Source organism: Fundulus heteroclitus, chromosome 2 (assembly GCF_011125445.2).
Source record: "Fundulus heteroclitus isolate FHET01 chromosome 2, MU-UCD_Fhet_4.1, whole genome shotgun sequence".
Taxonomy (NCBI): domain Eukaryota; kingdom Metazoa; phylum Chordata; class Actinopteri; order Cyprinodontiformes; family Fundulidae; genus Fundulus; species Fundulus heteroclitus.
This window is the reverse complement of record NC_046362.1, coordinates 2,683,444-2,696,931: the sequence shown is the minus strand read 5'-3', so window position 1 is coordinate 2,696,931 and position 13,488 is coordinate 2,683,444. Positions and strand designations below refer to the sequence as shown.

The 13,488-nt window shown below is 40.3% G+C and overlaps 1 protein-coding gene across 2 annotated transcripts in view; it reads right to left on the bottom strand.

The window, feature by feature from the left end:
- Positions 1–7,984, bottom strand: part of LOC105927043 (ceramide kinase) — a 29,917-nt gene extending 21,933 nt beyond the window's left edge. For both annotated transcript variants that reach the window (XM_036145703.1, XM_012863630.3), the window contains exon 1: positions 7,633–7,984. In XM_036145703.1, the coding sequence (XP_036001596.1) occupies positions 7,633–7,768 (136 nt within the window). In that variant the 5' untranslated portion in view covers positions 7,769–7,984. The remainder of the gene's footprint in view (positions 1–7,632) is intronic.
- Between the last annotated feature and the right edge of the window lie 5,504 nt (positions 7,985–13,488).

The following is a 13,488-nucleotide window of genomic DNA, read 5'->3' as shown; positions in this document are numbered from 1 at the left end:
CCAACAAGATCACGGCATGTAGTAATTGTACGTGTTCAGAGTTAACAGCCCATCTAGATAACAACAGATTATCGTGACCCGTTTCTGTCTCTGCAGACGCTCCTCTACTCTAAGCTCTCCCTGAGTCATCGACACAGAGTCGCGCTGAGTCACGAGCGCTCTCACCCAGGTAAGCACATACGCTCCCGCCAACAGACAGAGACGGATGCAGAGAAATATGTCGCAACCTTTGAAGTGGCAAATCTGACAAAAGCTGGACAAAAATACACAAGAGGGGTTCAGGAAAACGACAAAAATAAGTGAGTGAGATGAAGAAAATTTTCTAAACCGGATGAGTGCTGTGTGAGACTGACTTACCACCAGGCAAGAATATCTGTGTTTTTTTTTTACACTAACTGAATTTTGTGACAGTAGCAGCCATTACTCTCCTGCAAGTAGAGGCAGGTAACTCTCCTACTCCAGGTAGCTACAAGTACACACGTAGCCCAAGCGCTTCATGTTCTGCTCCTGACATGCAGCAACAATCTTGATAGCTAGATAAAGAGAGATGATACAGTAGATAAAGTCTGAAAAGTGGAGAACATTGGAAAGGATCAAAGAGACAGAAAGATGGATAAATAAGAGAAAGTTGGAGGAATATACAAAAAATAAAGCAATGAAGATATATATTGGTGTAAAGTACAGTACATAGAAGATGAATAAAGAACATGAAATCCACCCCCAAGTCTATTTCCAACCAAAGACAATGCCACCCACTGGTGGTCGATGAAAAGTATCATGTTGCCAATGTTATCCACTCTAGCTGAGAAGTATCTCAGCTAAAAAAATACATCCTGAAAGATCTTATATCCTACCTGAAAATGCAACCATGCTGCTTTTTGTGCACAAGAACTGTTCATCTGAAAACAATAAGTGCAGTTATATTTCATGTTAAAATGTTCATTTCACAAAGGAATTGTTTGTTCCAGTCGAATACAAAATGTTGCTGCACACTATATAAGTTAAAGGAGCTAAACCCATTTATTTACACTGTATTAATCAACTCAATGAGAAGCTATTAGATAATCTATTAGAGAGTCAATAATCAAATTGGTAAATTTATATTAGTTCTCTGCCAACCCAAAACACTGACAGTATGCCTGTGTTGGCTTTTGGTAAACTATTGCTTCTACTGTTGCATTTCTAAGAGCATCGCGTGATATGAAGAATTGATTATGTGAATGAGTGCAATTATTGTGTGCCATTTAGCTGTAAAACACAACTGAATGTGGCTGGTGTTCTGAAGCGGCCCACTTGATGAAGGCTCAGATATGTTTGTGTAAAAGGCTTTTTGTTTGAGGGGTTCTGAATGTACACTGTGACGGATCTACAGCCAAAGCCCGTAATTAGTTTTGTAGATAGTTTTTATCATCCCTTATATTTTTATCCCAATAAATACCAGAAAACACTATGTAAACACTATTTAAAGTTGGTATTGCCTGTCCCTACTAGAGACACAATATTTTGTTTGGGTCCATTTAATAATTTTCATATTCTTGCATGAACAGGACAATTCCAAACAAGAAAAAGAAAAAAGTATTCAAAGTACACCAGGAAGTTGTAACTTTAATAGGCCCAATCATTTTGACTGACCAGCCAGTTGGTGCCTTTATATCAGCTTGTACTGTCACTTAGGGCTGGACGAGAATTCGATAACAATATATATTGATCCATAGACATATCGATGATAGAAAAAATAGGGTCAATAAAAAGTTCAGTAGAAGAACAGTTTTTCGTCTTTATGCATTCTAACCATGTAGATTAATATTACACTCATTACATCCTCTTAACCAATCACAAACGCAGACCCAGGAACGCTCCGTCACCAAGCTCCGCCCCCTACAAAGAGTTCAGCGAACGAGTGTTCTTTTTTAAAAAAGTCGCAGTTTTGGTAAAAAAGTTGGTTAAATGAAGGGTTGAGTTTAAATTCATTGTTTGTTTGCTCTGCGTCTAAAAATAGCTCGCTAAGCAACAGCATTGAATGGCCAGGGTTGCACTTAAAATATGTTTTGAATTTGTTGATAATTATCCATACCGATCAATGTGATTTCTATTTTATCAATATGCTTTTTTTCTATATCGCCCAGCCCTACTGTCACTGTTTTGGAAATCTGCCAGTAACAGAGGAACTAATGATGCCAGACATCACATGCTGTCTGTATGTGCTTCTGCATTGAAGCCACACAACAATGAGCTGACTGGTTCACAGAAACACACTTTGCCCTGAATCAGCAATAGGCATTGGTTTCACCAGGAGGGATCATCCAGCACTGCGCTACACGAGACCAACCCCAGCCCAGGTGTGCTCATCAGCAACAGCATATAGATGTGTACATATCCTCATTGGGTTGAATGTCAGAATGACTTTAAAAGGAAGAAAAAAAAAGGAAGCGATAACTGAATCGCACATTACATCAGCGCATGCTGATTTTGGCAACCAAACAAACCCAGCTGTCACTGTAATTTGTGTGAAGTAAAGGTAGCAGATGTGAACATAGGGCTCACAGGCGTTGGTTTTAAGGCTTTAAAAGCCTTAACATAAATGCCCTAGATTGACCGGTAGCACTTTCTGCCATGTTCAATTGCTCTGATATGTACTTTATAGGCTTTAACGGTGGCGGAAAAAAGTCAATTGCAAGACTCCACTGAGTCTCTTAAAAACGGAAAGAATAAATGTGGTTGTAAACCTACGTTCACTCTTCACAACTTCCTGACAGAATAGAAAGATCCAGACAGACGTAAAAGATGGACTTAAACCGCAGGTCTTTTGCACACATTTGCGTCTTCATCTTTATGTAGGCTATTAACATGAGGAAGAGGAGGCTGCCCTGTAGGAAATAGCCGCCAGAGGAAGAGAGTAGAGACAGAGCATACGTTCAGCCCAACATGAATTTGATTTTGCCCACGGTCACTTTTTAAAGAAAAGTTGATGAATATAGTAGCTGAACGTTCTGTGACTAAATTAGCGGCACCATACGCTGTCATGTCACTTCATAAGTTCAATCAACTTTGCTTCATTTGGCTGAATCTGAGCAGAAAGTGTATCCCTCTACACTTCAGAATTCATCTGTCTGCTTCTGTCTTTTCTCACAACATCAATAGAGTTAAGTGACCCAGTGCCATTGGAACCATGCATGCCCATGCCATCACACTGCCTCCTCCATGTTTTATGGAGGATGTGGTGTGCTTTGGATCATGAGCTGTTCCAATTCTTCTCCAAACATTCTGGTTCAGGTTGATATTAGGTATATCAGCCTGATATATTATCAGGTGTTTTTTGGCTAAGTCAATTCTGGCCTTTCTTTTTCTAAGGCATATTAATGGTTTGCACCTTGTGGTGAATCCTTTGTATTTACTCTCACAAAGTCTTTTTATGGTAGACTTAGATACTGATCTATCTTCCTCATCTACTTCCCGGAGAGTGTTCTTGACTTGAGAAGATGTTGTGAAGGTTTTTTTTCACCATGGAAAGGATTCTGCGATCACCAACCACTGTTGTCTTCTGTGAACATCCAGGCCTCTTTGAGTTCACAAGCTCACCAGTGCACTCTTTTTATCTCAGAATGCACCAAACTGTTGATCTGGCCACTCCTAACATATCTGCCATCTCTCTGATGGATTTCTTCTTTTTTTTCAGCCTCAGGATGGTCTGTTTCTCCTGCACTGAGAGCTCCTCTGACCACATGTTGTGTGTTCACAGCAACAGCTTCCAAATACAAACGCCACACCTGGAATCAGCTCCAGACCTTTAAACTGTTTAATTGATGACAGGTTAACGAGGGAAGAGTCCATGCAGCCTTGTTATTTATTTTGCAGTCTTGTGAGTCAATTGTCCAATTACTTTTGGTCTCTTGAAAAAGAGGCAGCTACGTATTAAAGAGCTGCAATTTCTAAACCCTTGCCCCAACTTGGATGTGAATACTCTGAAATTACTGCTGAGAGTGTGCACTTTAAGCCCATATTGATTATATAATTGTATCCTGAATATGTCTTCATAAACAGCTAAAATAACAAAACTTGTGTCACTGTTCAAATATTTCTGGCCCTAACTGTAGCCATCATGATCCATTTCAAAAAATGTTTTTAAGATAAAAGGTTTTTCTAGGCACATAGAAAGAAGCGTCAAAAAACAAACTCGTCAAGTCAATGGGGAGTACCGAAAAGTTAAAAAGGGTTCAATACATGTGTTTGGGAATTTCTCCGAGGGTGTACTAAAAAGTGAGTACACCCTCACTGGTGTATTCATATTATTTAACTATTGTAATATTTCAGAGTTCTCATCAGCACATAAGGTCCCATTACACTGAAAGTTGTCAGAATTACGCTTAAATTAGACCGGAGCATAACGGTACTATGTACTAAACTAAAAGTATGACATGGATGTTTGAGAGCAACATAGAAAGGTCACAGAAACAAGTCTGCCCAACCAGAAGCTGTGGAACATGACTGTGCTAGGGAAGAGGAAGCGTCCTAAAACAACTTCTATTTTACTGTTTAAAACACTTTGCAGTGTTGCTGCTTTGTGTTCCTTCTACTTTTTTAATTTGTTTGTATTCATGACACTCTAATCAGTTCTGGTGTTTTAAATGTCGTTAAATGGCCTTTTTTACTCCTACTGTGTGGATCCTATGCTTTTTCTTTTCACCGTTTTTTTTTTTAGTTTGTTTTAAACAATGGATGTTTTAAATTGCTATTTTTTATTGCAAATGTCCAATTTCAAAAGCCATTGCATTAAAATGTATCTGCTATACCATTTAATTGATGACAGTTTTACTGATTATCTCCTATGTACATACAATGGCTTGCAAAAGTATTCATACCCCAGGAACTTTTCAACATACTGTCACATTACAACCACAAACATATTTTTTGGAATTTTATGTGAAAGACCAACACAGAGTGGTATACAATTGTGAAGGGGAAAGAAAATTCTGCTTGATTCAAAATTGTTTTTTTTTGTTACAAACAAAAAACTGAAAAGTGCGGAGGGCAACAGTATTCAGCCACCTTTTCTCTGAGTGTAACCAGTCGGCTTCAGAAGTTGCCAGATGATTGCTAATGACTGAACAGAGTCCATCTGTGTGTGTAATCTAATCTCAGTACAAATGCATCTGATCTGTGACGGCCTCAGAGGTTGGTTAAGAGAATACTGGCGAGCAAACAGCAGCATGAAGTCCAAGGAACACACCAGACAGCTCAGGGATAAAGCTGTGGAGAAGTTTGAAGCAGGCTTATGGGCCTTCAAGACAGGACGCATGGCGCGCACCACTGCGTTCTGAAACCCATTATTTTCAAGGCTATATCTGATGAAAGAGCTCTTCTTCCTTGCTGCTCTTTTTCTCCTAACTACCAGGGGTTGCTTCTTAGCACGGGATGGATGCATATTTGCTGCTGACTACAAAACAAATGACCGCCAACCCAGCGCCGAACAGCCAGCGCAGCAGCAGCGCACTGTGCCGAGCCAGCATGGTGCTGCGCTGAACCCCGCGGCAAGAGCAGCACACACCGCGTCCTGTCTGAAAGGCCCAATTAGGCTATAAAGACATTTCCCAGGCTTTGAACATCTCACGGAGCACTGTCCAATCCATCAATACGGAAATGGAAAGCGTATGGGGCAATCCTGAAAGAAAACCTGATGGAGTCTGGAAAAGACTTGAGACTGGGGCGGAGGATCACCTTCCTGCAGGACAACGACCCTAAACATAAAGCCAGGGCTACAATGGAAGGATTTAGAACAAAACATTTTCATGTGTTAGAATGGCCCAGTCAAAGTCAAGGCCCAAAACCCAATCGAGGATCTGTGGCAAAATCTGAAAACTGCTGTTCAAACCCTCTCCTTCTAATCTGACTGAGCTTGAGCTGTTGTGCAAAGAAGAATGGGCAAAAACTTCAGTCACTTGGGCTCCATCCAAATACATTTAATAATAGCTTCTCACTCCTCCTCCTAGCGCCGGTTCCTTGACCTTTCATGGGGTCAACAGTAAGAACACTATAGTGGGAAGGAAAGGAGCTTTGGGGAGGTGTGCCAATTTCGGACACCCTTTAACTCCGACGTCATTACATGACGGAAACGCACATGGATGATCCGAGTCAAACCCGGGCCTACAGCCCTGTGAAAATGAACTATAAAAAGTGTGTGCTCTCTTCTCTTCAGACATTTTTGTTGATTTCCGTGAGGTGGGCTGTGCTGATAAATCATGTCACGCAACGGATTGTGGGATACCTTGAGCGTTCTTAGCGCAGGTAAGGGACGTCGCAGGAAGGAGCATTCAGGCTACTTTTCCTGCCTCCTTCATTACTGACTGCACTATCCGGACAGCACTTATGGCGACTGCTGACGTACTACCACTTTGGCTAAAGAGTCCTTTTTCTATAAGGGTATTCAGATGGAGTCCAGATGTGCTAAGCTACTAGAGACACCCTAAAAGACTTGCAGCTGGAATTACAGCAAAAGGTGGTTGACTCAGGAAGGCTGATTACTTTTCACCAAGTCCAGTTTCAGTTTTTTATTTGCAAAACCTATTTTAAATCATGTATAATCTTCTTTCTACTTCACAATCGTATAGCACTTTGTGTTGGTCTTTCACATAAAATTCCAATGAAATCTATTTATGTCTGTGGTTGTCATGTGACATGTGGAAAATTTCAAGGGTATGAATATTTTTGCAAGCCACTGCACATGTATAGGAGAATAATGTGGGTTTTCCTTTAAATCATTAATTTTGCCTTGGGAGTCATTAATGTTTTAATCTCACCCAGACAGTCACCCAACACAGGTTCGCATACACCGGGAAAGATTTTGTAAGGAATTGCATTTAGCAGTAACTTGTGGCGAATTGAAAAAGCCCCAATTAACTTAATATGCAATAAACAAAATGTGTGGTCACTACAAAAAGTTAAATGTTAACAAGAATGTGTAGACATTTATTGGCAAATGGCTGATATGGGGGGGGAGGGGGATGCAGCATTTTATTCTACTTATCCCTGTAAAATAACTTATTTGGCAAATGTTCTTATGTGGCAGGAATCACTTTTCACACAAGAGTGAATTAATCTCACTAGAAAGTGGAGGACAAATGTTGACGGGATACCTTACAATTCAGAGGACATATTTATATTTCCTCAAAATATGTCAAAATTCAATACCATAATGTTGAGCGAACCTTAATGCCAACTGCCAGTGATACTGTGGGGTTGATCAAAGTTGATCAAACTGTGAGTCTGTCCTACCAGCCTGCTCAACTAAACTGCTGACTTTGCAGACGCTTTTAACTCTGGTTCGTTTGGGGGACAGAACAGCAGCTCACATATTCACACCACCAGGTGGAGAAGAGTGGAAATGAGAGCGGGGGGCTCTGGTGTTGCTGGGGGGCCCAAACAGCCGCAGGTTGGGAGTTGTTCCTGCAGGCTGCTTCAGGGACCTCCGCCTGCTGGGTCAGGCTGGATGACCCACACCGCTCTGTTATGCAAGCGGATGTGCAAAGCAGTGAGGTCCAGGTCCCCCCCCCCCCCCCCCCCGTTCATCACATTATACAGGCAGAGCGGTAGGTAGAGATCAGCTGGTAGACAAGGAGAGAAGAGATCGGCTCTTACTGGGTCTGAATGGCCGGTACACCGGACTGGAGGCCCGTCTCTTCCATGTCAGCAGACACCGGCTCAGGCTCACGTCGCACGCCGCGTTCCTGACGCGGAGTTCGGAGAGCAGCAGCAGCCTGCCGGGCCTGTCCATGGGAGTCTGGCGGTTCCGCTCCGTCCTTCAGCCGGTTCTGGAGGCAGCAGCAGTCCCGTGCTCGTCACGTCCGTCCGATCATGTCTTTTAGTCCAAACCTAGACTAATCAGCCGCTTGCTCTGTAGCTGCCGTCTAGTTCCGTGTAGCGGATTCCTGCTCGGGATGGCTTTTGTTTTTACCGACACATAGCGGTTTCCCACAGGATGTGGGAGGAGCTTGGTGATGCGTTCAAGTGCTCCATTTCATAACCTCTTGTTCAACACTGTACTCTGAAAGCCTCCCCATTACACAATTGCTGAACATTTAAAGACATCTCCCCCTTTTATTTTACTCTCATTTGTTGTTCTCTCACCTCCAATCTTCTCCACATATGGATTTTTGATTTTTTTCTCTTTAGAACAGGATCAAGAACAGGACTTCTCAACCCTGCTCCTCAAGCTTCATTGCCCTTAGATGTGTCTTTACTCCACCACCCCTGGGCCTGTATTGACAAAGATTATGACAGTCCCCTCAGAGAGCTCCTTCCTAAAAATTCCCATCTTTAGCTTCAGAGTGATTCAGATGATGCTTCCATGTGAGAGGTTGATGTTAGCTTCTGCTTATTTTATTAGTCTTTTATTGTATGGATGCAAATGCATTTTTAATTATATCTCATTTCTGTATTTCTATATTTGTTTATCTTTTAAATGTGTTGTATGTTATGCTGTACAGCACTGTGGTCCCTTTGGTAATTTAAAGTGCTTCATAAATAAAGTTGGACTGGATTCCTCTAAGTAAGTAATATCATCTTTATAGTCATTGAAACATACATTACAATGAAATTTGCTCTCTGCATTTATCCCATCCCCTTGTGGAGCAGTGGGCTGCCATGTGTGGCGCCTGGGGAGCAATCTGGGGTTAAGGGTCTTGCTCAGGGACCCAGAGTGCAGGCACTGGGGATTGAACCGGGTACTTGCATCCTTCTCTGAGTGCAAGCACACTGCTCTAACCACTAGGCCACCACTCCCCAAGATGACAGAAATTGTTAGTAATCAATGGAGATAAATTAACCGATTAGACTGGATTAAGAAATGTGTCATGATGATGAAACTTACGAAAATTAAATATTTTTTGCACAGCATTATATTGGATGAACTCACCTTACATTCTCATCATCATTTTGATTTGCTTATGTTGCCATACTGACCGTTTTACAACTTCATATATTTGATATTGTTGTACATTCAGCTGTCAGCATTATTACTGGGAATGCCTGCTTGAATAAAGCGGTTTTGTTTATTGAAACAAGTGAAATAGGCTAACCTGGTCAGCCACTGACCTATGGCGTAAACGCTTCATATCTTTTCTGGAGCTGCCGGTAGAGCCTGGTTTCAAAAGCGGGACTAACAGGGTCAGTGGAAACAGGTTATAAACAATCAGATAACTGTGGATGTGACGCTAACTCCAAGCAACACGCTCTGTTTTAGAGCAGCCAGTTGTTGTAGTTCTAAAGATATACCCAGCTCTATCAGGACATTCAATTCAATTCAATTTTATTTATATAGCACCAATTCATGATACAAGTCATCTCAAGGCACTTTACAAAGTCAAATTCAATCAGATTATACAGATTGGTCAAAAAATTTCCTATCTAAGGAAACCCAGTAGATTGCATCAGCTCTTGACAAGCAGCATTCACTCCTCATGAAAAAGTGTAGAGCCTCAGTGGACAGTCGTCTGCATTGTCCATGGCTTTGGAGCAATCCCTCATACAGAGCAAGCATGAAGTGACAGTGGAGAGATAAAATTCCCCTTGAACAAGAAGGATAAACCTCCAGTAGAACCAGAAGCACACATTGATCCAGGAATCTTTTATATGATCACTTATCGAGGATGAGATAATCAAGTTTTAACAGGATGCCAATTATTTTATTTTTAATGGAATCGATTTTATTTATGAAGAATCCCTTAAAGTCATTGCTACTGAGAGCAAAGGGAATTGATGGATCAACAAAGCTATGACTCTGTTTGGCAACTGTACTAAAGAGAAACCTGGGATTATTTTTATTACCTCTATAAGTGATGAAAAATATGCTGCTCTAACTCTGTGAAGGGTCTTTCTATAGAACATTAGACTGTTTTTCCAGATTCCTCTAAATGTGTACAGTTCCATTTTCTCTCCAATTTCCTAACATTATGCTTCAAAAAACACAGATCAAAATTAAACCAGGGAGCAAGCTTCCTGTGAATAATCACCTTCTTTTTCAAGGCAAGGCAAAGTAAATTTATTTGTATGGCACATTTCAGAACAGAGACAATGCAAAGTGCTTTGCATGATTAAAATATAGGAAAATAAAACAGAATAAAAGCAAGTAAGAATAAAATGTAGAAACAAATTAGAACATGGGAAAATAAAAACTAAAAGAAACATTAAAAACAGTTGGACTACAAAGTTGAACTAATGATGTTTCAGTAAAACAGTTTAACTAGAACAGTCGAAGGCAATCCTAAACAAATGTGTTTTTAATCTTGATTTAAAGGAACTCAGGCTTTCCGCACTTTTACAGTTTTCTGGAAGTTTGTTCCAGATAAGTGGAGCATAGGAACTAAATGCTGCTTCTCCGTGTTTGGTTCTGGTTCTAGGTATGCAGAGTAGGCTGGAGCCAGAAGGCCTTAGTGGACTGGGGGGTTGATATACTGATAACAAGTCTGTGATGTATTTAGGTGCTAAGCCATTCAGGGACTTATAGACTAACATAATTATTTTAAAGTCTATTCTCTGAGATACAGGGAGCCAGTGTAAGGACTTTAGAACTGGGATGATGTGCTCTACTTTCTTAGTCTTAGTGAGGACGCGGGCAGCAGCATTCTGGATCAGCTGCAGCTGTCTGATCAGCTTTTTTGGCAGCCCTGTGAAAACACTGTTGCAGTAATCAATTTGACTAAAAATAGTCAATTTGACTAAAAATAATTCCTGGAAATGTTTTTCAGGTGATCGAAGGCTGACCTTGTAATTGTCTTTGGATGCTTTTGGAGGTTCAGATCTGAGTCCATCACTACACCCAGATTTGGGGCCTGATCAGTAGTTTCTAGCTGTGACTGAAGCTGTGTGCTAACTTTTGATCTCTCCTCTATTTGTCCGAAAATTATTACTTCAGTTTTGTTTTTATTCAACTGAAGATAATCTTGGCACATACATGCATTAATTTCTTCTAAGCATTTACTCAGGGCTTGAATGGGTTCATGGTCACTTGGTGACATGGTGCTGTAGAGCTGTGTGTTGTCTACATAGTTATGGTAGCTGATGTTGTTTTTTATGATCTGAGCTAGAGGGATCATGTAGATATCGAATAGGGGGAGACTCAGGATGGACCCTTGGGGAACCCCACATGTGAATTTTGTCATCTCTGATGTAAAGTTACCTTCAAGGGGGCTACATTGTTTAATGCAAAAAAAGCAACCAGGAAGTGACACAGTCAACAAAGGCATCAATTTGGGATTGGTAAGAAACAACATTACTGCCATCTGTGGGTCATTTCTGTGATACTGTGGATATTAAAAGGGGGACAGGCTCTTTATAGTTTAATACAGCATTATCTGATAAAGATCTACTATAATGAAACCTTCTTTTGGGGGTGAAGAACTCAGTTGAATTGAACTCAAAGGTTATTAAAAATGGTCAGATAGGACAGGGTTGTGAGGAAACACTGTTAATTCTTCACAATCAATGCTGTATGTCAGGTCCAAAGTATGAAGGCAAGAGTGTGTCTGTTTATGTACATTTTGAGCAAAACCAATTGAATCTAGGATAGTTTTAAAGGATACATTAAGTTTATCACATTCAGTGTCAACATGAATGTTAAATCCCCCCACTATAATAACCTTGTCAGTGTTTAACACCAAATCAGATAAGAAGTCTGAGAACTGATCTAGAAACTGAGAGTAAGGGCCTTGAGGATGGTACAAAACAACAAACAGAAGAGGTTGTATTGCTTTGCATTTTGGATGAGGGAAACTAAGGGTTAAATGTTCAAAAGAATTATAGTTATTACTTGGTCTGGGACTAATTAATAAATCAGACTGAAAGCTGGTTGCTAAATGGTAAATGGACTGAACTTATATAGCGCTTTTCCAGTCATGCTGACCACCCAAAGCGCTGTACACTATAGCCACATTCACCCAGTTGCTCTCACTAACGCGCACACATTTATACACCGAGATGCAGCTCGGTAGGCAACTTGGGGTGAAGTGCCTTGCCCAAGGGCACATTGACATGTGGCAAGGGGAAGCTGGAATCGAACCCTCAACCTTCTGGTTGCCAGACGACTACTCAACTACTCAACCCATCAAGCCACAGTCGCTCCGAACTACTCCTCCTCCTCTTCCCGTAGATCTGGGAATGTAGAAATCTGAGTAATTAAAGGAAGTTGACTCATTTATACTAACACAGTACTCTTATAGACAGGTTTCTGTGAGACAAAATAAATCAATCTGATTTTCAGAAATCAGGTTATTAACTAACAAAGTCTTTGGAGGGAGAAACCTTATATTTAATATAAATAATAAAGGACATCATTACAACAAACATTTAAAAGTTGTCCAAAAGGTTTCATTAAACAAATGTAGGAGGAGTTAGTTGACACTTTCCTCTGGCAACAATAAATAGTTTAGTATTGCTTAAAACTGGACCAGCACTCAGCTGGTAAAGTTCTGTTCCTAAGGTATGGTGTTGGTCAAATGGTTTTAGAGTTTTATGGCAATATATAACTGTAGCACATTTACATCCCTTTGTACAAGGTTTAATGCTTTAATTAGCCTTTTTTCTATTAATGTAACCTAAAAATTCTGGTTAAGATCAGCTATGTGATAGGCCAAACCAATGACCACACAACAGGAAAGTAGGTAACTCTCAAGTACCTTAATTTATTGTTTGTACTTTTCCAATGACACAATTTAGATTGCAATATACATTTTATGATTGGTTAAATACATTTGTTCTGTTTGTAAGCACACACATTTAGTTCACTTATGTATTTTTATCAACTATTTCCACCTTTGGTGTTTAAATACGGTTTCTTACCTCCCTTGATCCCTGGGAGTTTTCCCTGACAGAAGATGATGGCCAGGGCTCAGGGCACCAAAATACATGGAGGATACAAAATGCTTGTATTGCATCGACAGCTCCTTTTGGAGAGGGGCTATTTTCTTTAGTTCAAGTAGTATATAACCAAAGATTTGTATTTAAAGTCTAAGAGTTTAGATTTTCTTCCATGGATTATAGTCAACCTACAAACTTAACTTTACAGTGTAGTTTCTTGTAAAGTGGTGTGAAAAAGTGTTTGCCCCTTTCCTGATTTTTTTTTTTCCAATTCAAAACACAAAAAATAACGTAATGAAGATCCTTGATCGCTCATCTAAACTTAACCCTTACCGTGCACAGACGGAAAAGAAAAAATAAACTTTCCTTATGTCGCATTGTCTTCTTTGTAGGGCTGGAACGGCTGGGTGCTTTCTTCAAAACTGTGAGTACACCATGACCAGTGTTCTCACTTTTGTTGTCAGTGGTTAAGACATTGAAGGCTGTCTGTCGAGTTATTTTGATGGCAAATCAAATTTACACAGCCTTACGAGCTGTACAATGACTACTTTACATTGTATCAAGGTTTCAGCATTGTCCCATAAAAAGATAGAATAAAATATTTAAAAAATGTGAGGGGTTACTTAAGTTTGTGAGATACTA